We start from the raw sequence: 10,326 nt of genomic DNA on the forward strand, positions 1-10,326 counted from the left end.
TGAATATTATAAAATAAAAATGATATGGCACCCACTAATATTCTTGGCCCGACACCTTATGATTAAACTCGGTGTGGTAAAGTCAACCTTGATATGACACTGCAGTGACGTCACCACCGGTGGACTCCACGTGTTTGAAAAATGTTGCCATGGAGATGTTCAATAGATATTTTTAAATTGGCTGCTGCACCATTAAGACCAATACTGTCAAATATGACCACATAGCAAAGCTGTGCAACTGTTGCAAGTTCACCCAAGTATCTCCGCATTTCTTACTCTCATTGCTTCCGTTTTTTGACGAACTTCAGGAAACCAACCTGGCGTGTCCCTTTTCAGTTAAACTCCCACTGACTATGGAGTGAGTACATTTCATTTTCCTAAACTGAATTTTGAGTTTTAGATTATGTAAAAGGCAAACTTCTAAAAGAAAATGAACATTTCAAACTGAAACTAACTAAACAACACAAATCTCAACGTGTTGGGATACCTCCCATCCATGATCTCAGCTTGAAGGTGTCTTCACCAAAGAACGGAAAGAAGATGAGATGAAATATCAACACAATGAATCATAAAATCTGTGTTAATGATTGAAAGGAACCAAGTGACCGGGGATGAGATTGATATCAGATTAGATACACTCAGATAAACCTTACAGGACGCATGGCCACAGGACAGATACGGGCAAAGGTTCTCTTCGGGATCTCTCCTCCAGAACCTTTGACATTAGACCAGCATTCCTCGGGCATCTGAGGTGTGAGGATGGTGACGTTGAGGAAACGATATGCGGTGGCCAGACCCGTGTACTCAGAGGACAGCTTGGCTGAAGATCATGAGAAAGTCTACAGGCTACGCAAAACCATCCTGGACCATGCGAGAGAGTACCTGACGTAAGAGAACCCTGCTTCTTTAGAGATTCAGATCCTCGTCTTTGATCTGACTTAATCTTCGTTTTTAATCTCCAGCAAAATAAGTGTCTATGACTGAGGGTTTGGTAAAAATTGTGAGGGAAATTCTTTGCTAACTTTAGGAAACAAAGTGCAAGAGCTTTTTTTTAATATCTGTTAAATCCAGCTGTGATTCGAAACGTGCCAAGAATGCGGCGCTCTCTCTTCTGCCCATCATCGGCTGGATGAGGATCTACAGAGTCAGAGAGTGGCTGCTGGGCGATGTGGTGTCTGGGATCAGCACTGGACTGGTGGCCATTATGCAAGGTGAGAGCTTCACTCTGTAGTAGCATTATTGGTGCATTCCGAAAAACAAAATCCATTTGGACAACTTCAGGGAAAAAATTGTGCTGACTTATACATGCATCTATTATCTAGACCTGCACCCTCACTTTTGCTGTACCGTATCAACATGTTCACGGAATATTGCCTAAGAATGTAGATTGCTGACTTAGAAACATTGCATATTAACGCAAAATCTGAATTTTGTGTTCAGATTATTTTATCCGTTGAAGTAATCGTCAACAAGATATTTCCTTTTTTAAATTAGCATTTTGCTCATTTCAGACAGTGTTGTATGTAAGAGGACTTCTCATATGGCTGCTTGCAACAGCATTTAAAATCATTGCTGCATCTGAGAGATTAAGCTTAAGATAAGATCAATCTTTATGGATCCCACACAGGGAAATGAACAAGTCGCAGTAGCATAAGGAAGTGCAAGAACAGCTGTATAGAACAGATAAGTAAGTTTAATACACTTGCATAGTCATTACAAGCATCTACTAAATAAAAAGTGTCAACTAAATACAAAGTCAAGCACACTCTTGAGTGTTTTGGTCAACTGTCTGGTCAAAAGGGAAAAGGGGAAGCCAATGCTGAAGTGCCTTAAAGCTGCATTCTCTCTAATGTCCACCAGGGGGCGACTCCTCTGGTTGTATAGAAGTCTATGAGAAAATGACTACTTCTCTCTTGATTTATTACCTCATTAAACATTGTAAACATGAGTTTATGGTCTCAATCTCTAGTTTCAAGTCTTCTTCAATGCAGCATGATGTTCATTTAGTAAATGATGGTCCATTTAAAGTCACACAGACCATAAAGCAGGGGATGCTTTAGGGCGGGGCTACACAGTGATTGACAGGTTGCTACCACGGTGTTGTCTGGTCTGGGGATTGTCCGTGTTTTCGTCTTCATGAAAAGTTAATTGAAACATTTTGTTCACCCATAAATGTCTTATTCAGCATAAGACAGCATATTATTTGAAGTCACAGTGAAGTCACTTTTAAGTAGACCACAGTCCATGGTCTACACCAAATGTTATCTACCAGACATTTCAATCTAATTTAAAAACTGACATTCAAAAACAAGTATTGGTCACTGATTTCGCTTCTTTTAGTCGACTATTTTTTCTTTATTTGACATGCAAAATACCCATTATTAAAATCTTCATTGTGTGTTGTTTTGCTGTGGTCTCACTCAGGACTGGCCTTCTCTCTAATGGCCTCGCTGCCTCCGAGCTACGGCCTCTACACAGCTTTCTTCCCCATGCTAACATACTTCTTCCTCGGTACTTCAAGACATATATCTGTAGGTATGTCATGCAATGCTGAGTCACTATAAAATATACATTTTTTTCTCTATAACAAGTAAAAAACTGTTTATTTTCCTAAATGTGTAGCACTTTGGAACAAAACTCTTTGTTTATCACAATTTCTTTCTTCACAAACTGTCCTCAACTGCCCAAAGTTTAAAACAGGTTTTCTGTTATCAAGCATAAACATCTCACTTTAAAAGGCCTGTTGATAAAAGTCATGGATCTTATCAAGAGGAGATAAGATTTAGTGTAATATGGCTTAACAGTGTCTCCCCACCCTTCCACACCCACAGGCGCTTTCCCAGTCCTGAGCCTGATGGTGGGAGCTGTGGTGACTCGCCTGGTCCCAGAGAACGGACCACCGGCCAACATCACTGGCTTTGAGGGCCTGACCCAGGACCAGCAGAGAGTCCTGGTGGCCTCCTCTGTAACCTTTCTTATGGGGATATTCCAGGTAGATCTGACTCCATAGCATAGCATAGCATACTGCGTGTTCTAGGAAGAATCTTCACGCTTCTTCTTCAAATTTCTTTTCTGTCCTATGCAGCTGGCAATGGGTATTCTGCAGGTGGGCTTTATTGTTGTGTACCTGTCCGACACTCTGGTGTCCGGCTTCACCACAGCAGCTGCCGTCCACATCCTGGTGTCCCAGCTCAAGTTTGTGTTAGGGCTGACCGTTCCAGGCATCAGCGGTCCACTCTCTGTCATATATGTAAGTCCAGGATGTGTCTCACAGTGATGGTAATATTGTCTATGCAATTTTAAATTTGGAACGAGCGGAGGTGGGCAACTCCAAATGTTTTCGTCATTGTTTGATAGTCATAGCAAGAAAGTTTCAAGGTCATTTTACTGTCATTGTACAACAGGGCTGCAAAACGAATAGCAGATTGTAGTCCCAGTTTGCTTCACAAAAAATATTATTAGTATTTCCCAAAATATCAAATTATTCCTTTAAAAGCAAGGAATTAAGCTCACGTTTTTATTTGCTAACTTCCATGGCATTTGTTACATCCTCTGGAAACGAATGTGTAGAACAGCCAACAGTTGTTCTGAGCACAAGCAAAACTAGAAAGCTAGCTTAAACCGGCGGGTAAATTCCACTCAGCTCCATTGTTTTATGATGTTGGCAAAGATTCGCAGATATCTCAACACGTAGTTTGGATAAAGTGATCATTTCTGCTGAGTAAACAGTGTTTGCTTCTTTTGCACAGACCCTGGAGAAGATCTTTGTCCAGATCACCTCCACCAACATCTGTGACCTGGTGATGTCCATACTGATTATGGTGGTGGTGTTCATCGTGAAGGAGCTCAGTGACAAATACAAAGCCAAGCTGCCTGTTCCCATTCCCATTGAAGTTGTCATGGTGAGTGAAACTTTAAAAGGACATATCATGAAAACTTTTTCAGTGCTTGTGCACTTATATATGGTTGTCTGGAGTACCTGCCAACCCACAAACTGTGAAATAAGACTACCATGCTTTTTGTGGGCTTCCCATCAGCAGAAATGTGATTCAATAAGACATTCAGATTTTGCTCCCCTTCATACAATACATGCAGGCTCATTAGAATAAACCACCCAAGGCTTGAGAACTACTATTGCAAAGGAGAACCTTATTCTTCTGGCAGGCCAATCAGAGCAGGCTGGGCTTTGGGAGGGGGGCTTAAACGTTAAACGGAGCGTTTCAGAAAGAGGGGATATACAGATATATTCAGACGGACAGTATGAGAAAAAGAATGTGTTTTTTTAACATTAGAGCATGTAAACGTGTTCTAGTAGAAACCCAAAATACAAGTGTGAACCTGAAAATGAGCATGTCCCCTTTAAAGGAAGATACTCCTCCTGCACAGTTTAATTTATCAACTGCAAATCATATATATTTTACAAACCATTTTCCCAAGCATAACAGTTTATGTGTTAGTTAAAACCATCAGTGTGTGGTAAGCAATACCTGGGATTTGAAAATTGTTTGTCTCTCTGGTGTCTTTCCTGCCGAACACAGACTGTCATAGCTTGTGGCGTGTCCTATGGGTTCAACTTCGAGACGAGATATGATGTTGATGTTGTTGGCAAAATGGTTAGTGGGTAAGTTTCAATTCTACACGTCTTCAATAGGTCAAAATCAGGCAGGCTGCTGTTTTCTCAGGTAATTTAGAACTCCTTTACTTAAAGGGTTTTCCCACATTTGTACAGTCTGAATATGAAAAGTAACTAGAAACCATAGCTGTCAGATAATTGTAGCGGACAAAATGTCCCACTATTTTTGAACTTGAAATGTCCTCAGCTACAGTCCACCACTGTTCAGATCCTATGAATGCACAATTTATCTTGCAGGTATGAGTCTCCCATTGCGCCCAACATGGAAGTCTTCCAGGAGAGTGCTGTGGAGGCCTTTCCTGTAGCCATAGTGGGGTTTGCTGTTGCCTTCTCTGTGGCCAAAGTCTACTCTATCAAACATGATTACACCATTGATGGGAACCAGGTGAGCTACCATGCGAGTACGAGCATAAGACTCCTCGTAATTCTGGTCATTAAGATATAAAATCACGTTGAATATTGCATTTATCTCATGGTTGGATGTGAGCTTTCCTGTGCTGCATGAATAAAAGTAGATCAAACAGAATCATTAAAGTCAAATTAAAAAGGTGACATTTTTCCATCAGGAGCTCATTGCATTTGGGGTTAGCAACATATTTGGCGCAAGCTTCAGGTCATTTGCAGCCAGCACAGCGCTCTCCAGGACGGCCGTGCAGGAGAGCTCGGGAGGCAAAACACAGGTCAGAAAACAAACCGCACTGTTTCCTGGGTCACAAACTTTTACTAGCTCACGACACGCAGCAATTTTTGTCTCCAAAAAGGTTCACTGCAATGTTACGATCTGGTTTATATGACATTCTTTTCTTCCATTGGAATGCTGAAACATTTAACTTTTTACAAATGCAGATTGCAGGGCTGATCTCAGCCATGATGGCGATGATTGTAACCGTGGCACTTGGCTTCCTGCTGGAACCACTTCCCACGGTGAGACTGATCTCTGTAATGTGAAGGCTTATGCCAATATGTATAGCATTTTAATTGTTTTGTTTAATTTACCTTTTTATGTCAAAAGTCAGTTTTTTTCCCCTTACATATACCCTTAATATTTGCCCCCACGCCAGTCTGTCCTGGGTGCCTTGGTCATTGTCAACCTGAAGGGCATGCTGATGCAATTCAGAGAAATCCCGTACTTGTGGAGGAGGGACAAACCAGAATGTGTAGGTGTTGTCTCATAGTTCACTGCCAAAGCCAAGCTGTACCGTATTTACGTGGTTATTTACTTGGCCTAGTCTGTTCTCTCTCAATGTTTGACCTCAGCTGTTTGTGTGAAGGTGGTGTGGATGGGAACATGTCTGGGTGCCACCCTGCTGGGACTGGATCTTGGTCTGGCAGTGGGCCTGGGGGTGGAACTGCTCACCGTGGTCTTCAGGACTCAATTGTAAGGACACAAGTTAAGGCTGATATTAATTTCAACGGCCATACGGCAAACTTATCAGACACGTTTTTCACCGGAACGTCTCATGCAAAAGATACATTTCCATCTATGCAGCTCTCTGCGTAACTGCACTGCGTAACGCTTCATGTTGGCTGTCAGTCCTGCTGTGTGTTTAGCTAGGATACCCTATAGTCCTGCTAGTACCTTTGGGGTACTAGCAGTAAGTGTTGGCTGGTATTTTTTTGCCTTCGCAGCATTTGTTAAATTCATTGCTGATGACAAAGATATGTGAGAGGCTGGTAGGGTTAGTAAGGATGGATGGCAGCCCTCTTGTATGGTGCTCTCATGTATAATCACAATGTCCTGATGATGGAAGAACATTTTTTCAATAGTGTTGCTATGCATGTTATACAGCTGAGGGATGGAGAAAATCACCACATTCTTGACAAAAATATATTGACCTCGATATCGATATTGCGACAAAATTGTAGGGTTGACTATTGGTGCTTTTACAAAATATTTGCCGTCGCCATCTTGTTTTTTTGGAAGCAATGAACAGAAGTTACTATATTTGGAATGTGGCGGAGTGATGTAGAGACGCCGTGTATGGCTCTGGTAGCAGCAGCGACCTGTCAATCACGGTAAGTCTGCCTTAAAGCATACCCTGCTTTATGGTCTGTTTGACTCTAAATGGACCATCATTTACTAAATGAACATCATGCTGTATTGAAGAAGACTTGAAACTAGAGATTGAGACCATAAACTCATGTTTACAATGTTTACTGAGGTAATAAATCAAGAGAGAAGTAGAGTCATTTTCTCATAGACTTCTAAACAACCAGAGGAGTCGCCCCCTGCTGGCCATTAGCAAGAATTAACGTTTTAAGACACTTCTGCATTGGCTTCACTCAGCAGAAAAGTAGCAAAGAGTCAATGTTTTACAAGAGACAATAAAATCTGTTGTCAATACATTTTCAGAATGTGTGAATTACTACAATAAAGGGATGTACTTGAGCATACAGTCATAAATGAGCACAACTAATATCAGGCTGATGGGTCCGGTAGTATGCAGGATTAGCCGTGGACAGACAGACACAGAGATGCACATCCACAACTGAATACATAATCTGGCGGAGAAAAAAATGGATATAAAGCAGTGGATGAAAAATCATATCAACACTCTGCATAGAGTAGTTAAAGTAGTTTTGCATCCCTTTAAAGGGGCATCCACCAATTTACTGTTTGACTTCCATAAAGGTGGGAACTCAAGTTTAACAAGAAACTGATGAAAAAAAAGAAAAAGGAATCCAAGCAGCAGCTCAAAAAACATTCATTAAGCCCCACGTGTTTATCCTAGATACCTGGTATTTAAAGTACAAAGAACAGTGTCCTTTACTGCCTAATGTTTGATAGATGTTTAATTTTAGTATTTTGTAAAACAATTTTAAACCTCTTCATGTCTTTTTAGCCCCCGCTGTTCCGTCCTAGCTAACATCCCAGGGACCGACCTCTACAAAGATCGCAAAGACTACATGCATGTAAGCATGTTAAATCAAATGAAATCAAAAAAGTTAAACACTGTTGAATAGATTCAGTTCATGATGCGACGTCTCTCTGAATCACATTTGTTTTATCATGACGCTTCCCTTCTCAGACATTCGAACCGAAGGGAGTGAAAATCTTCAGGATACCCTCGCCTATCTTCTTCGCCAATATTGAGTTCTTCAGGGACAAGCTGGTAGACGCTGTATGTACGACACATCCACTCTGCGTCCCAGAAAATACATGTGTATGAACATAATCAATACGATGTTGTTCCAGGTTGGGTTTAATCCGCTTAGGGTTTTGAGAAAGAGGAACAAGGCTCTTAGGAAAATCAAGAAACTGTTGAAAAAGGAGGACGATGTTACAGAGGTGAGACCTCAAATATACTAAAAACTACTTCAAAGTGTTCTTCCCCCAAAAGCTCTAAGCCTACTTTCTTACATCTGTCAATCAGAGAGGCTTGAGGGATTTATTCCGCCAGAGGACTGATGGGTCTCGCATGGACAGGGAGGAGCTCGATCGGCCCTCTGACATCAAGCACCTTCCTTTCCGGATGGACTGGAGAGCCGAGTTTCCCGGTAACGACACTGTTCCCAGAGTGGACCTCCACAGCCTGATCCTGGACTTCTCTGCCGTGTCCTTCCTGGACATCTCTGCTCTGAAGGGACTCAAAACGGTACGGAGTCATTCAGCAGGCTCCAACATACTGGAGCTCAATAGATGCTAGTGAGGTGGAGAAAGTGCAGGATGTCACAGTATTCACCTCCACCATTTCATCCAACCAGTCCACGGGGACTGCTTTTTCACTTCTCCTCCCTTACATTATTTAAAACTGAAATGTTAATGTCAACTTGTTGCTGTGTAGAGAGAAGGTGGCAGTCTCTACGAATACGACTAGGGCTGCAACTACTGATTATTATCAATTCATCTACAGATTATATTCTCAATTAGACATTTACTCTATAAAATGTTGGAAAAGTAAAAAAAAAATCAAGTTTTCCTAAACCCCAAGGTGCCGTGTTCAAATTGCCTGGCCAAAATTTGAAACCGCAAAAATTCTATTTAAAATCAAAGACGAGTAAAGTTTTTACCGTTAAAAACTGGAAATTTGAACAAAGTTTATTTTTATAAGTCAGAAGCAGGACATCCCTGCTGAGCTGCTGCTGACGTTTGCTCAGCTTGTTTCTCTGATACCTTCAGATCCAGAGGTCCGATGACTCACAGCCATCTTCCGGTTTGAATATAGATTAAAAAAAAGACCAAGATCTAAATCGTAAAAATGTGACTTAAAACTGATTAAAAACAGCTTCTGGCAGACAACCACAACGCCGACGCGTGCACAAAGAAGATATGCCCTGATTGACAGGTGACCAAATGAAACCGTTACCATGGTTCAAATTAGAGATTTCTTGAAACATTTGGGATTATGACAGGACACAACTCAACAGAACATATAGCACAGGTGTAGATGTTTTTAGACATTTTAAGGCTGAAAAGGGACATTATACCTTTAAACAATTATTCAAGTATAAAAATTTGTTGCCCACTCATTTTCTTTCAATGAACTGATCGATACATTGATAAATTATTTCAGCCCATCATAAATTCTAACTACTGTTCCTGGAGCACTTTCATACTAAAAGCCTTCATACGTCAGTTCGCCACCGAAGAGCAGGAAGTGTTTGCAATACAGCAATGACAGCCTTAACAATATGAACAATCCAAAGGTCAAATGTAAATACAGTCAACTTCTGTAAACAAACTTGGTTTTCTGAGCTGTTTTCTTTTGTTGCAACGCTCTACTGTGACACTTTCTGTTCACCGTATGTGAAAAGATCCCAAATAAGTAGGTAGTCAACAGGTGGGTGTTGCTGCAATAAAGTAGCGCCATCAGCTGCATTACGTAATTCTATACTCTATACACTGACGCATTACAACTCAGTGTATTCTCCACAGGCACTCAAAGAGTTCATCCATGTTGATGTGGATGTTTACGTTGCTTCTTGTGATGGTGAGTCTCATCTTAGATTCAGTGACAGCACATGCACACTGAGCACAAGGAGAATAATAAAAACTAAAGGTTTCCTGTGTGTTGACAGCGTGCATCCTGGAGAAACTACACAGCTGTACGTTCTTCGATGATGAGATTCTGACCTCCATGTTCTTCCCAACCCTTCATGACGCCATGCTGCATGTGCTAGACAAACACAAGGACAAAAGTCAAGGCTGGGTGGTAAGGGAAGCTATTTACTCTACAAATACTAGCGTCTTGTTAAGAAAACTAGATATGCATGCAGAAGCCCAGCACAGAAACAAACAGTCATGGAGCTGAAGAGGTCAGGTTTAGACAGAGGAGGAGAGGTCATAAAGGTCACTAGAATGAAAAGTTCAATTCCCTTGATATAATTAGATGAGTATGGAAGATTTAAAGAACCTAAATAAAAAACAAATCAAAGAAATTAAGTGAAATACAATTCAGAAAAACATATTTCCTTTTTATGCATGAAACGACTGTCATAATTGAAAACTAACACCTCTCACACTTTCTTTGTTGTTGCAGTTAACAGATAGCAAACTCTAGAGCAGCCGTCTCCAGAACATTCCTTTCATAAACATGCTGTTCTCTTCATACTACCACAACACAATTAATAAAACTATTTTGTGTATATAGTAAGTGAGTGAGTTTTATTTTGAAATGCTGTTTAGGTGAAAGTCATGTTTTTATAGGTGATCCAGTCTGTTACTTGTCGCTACTGTACTGTCCTTTTACGCA

The 10,326-nt window shown here is 40.9% G+C and overlaps 1 protein-coding gene across 1 annotated transcript; it reads left to right on the forward strand.

Annotated features, from left to right (window-relative positions):
• Positions 1 to 759: 759 nt before the first annotated feature.
• On the forward strand, positions 760 to 10,148 carry slc26a3.1 (solute carrier family 26 member 3; the record flags this gene model as incomplete). Its single annotated transcript, XM_079183749.1, has 19 exons — positions 760 to 887; positions 1,072 to 1,211; positions 2,425 to 2,535; positions 2,832 to 2,992; positions 3,086 to 3,250; positions 3,750 to 3,902; positions 4,539 to 4,621; positions 4,871 to 5,018; positions 5,200 to 5,313; positions 5,480 to 5,557; positions 5,695 to 5,790; positions 5,905 to 6,011; positions 7,477 to 7,546; positions 7,663 to 7,755; positions 7,830 to 7,922; positions 8,008 to 8,229; positions 9,510 to 9,564; positions 9,653 to 9,786; positions 10,114 to 10,148. The coding sequence occupies 19 exons, from the start codon at positions 760 to 762 to the stop codon at positions 10,132 to 10,134; spliced, it is 2,172 nt and encodes a 723-aa protein (XP_079039875.1). The 3' UTR covers positions 10,135 to 10,148.
• Positions 10,149 to 10,326: the final 178 nt, after the last annotated feature.

The sequence above is a fragment of the Pholis gunnellus genome (assembly GCF_910591455.1).
Source record: "Pholis gunnellus genome assembly, chromosome: 22".
Classification (NCBI taxonomy): domain Eukaryota; kingdom Metazoa; phylum Chordata; class Actinopteri; order Perciformes; family Pholidae; genus Pholis; species Pholis gunnellus.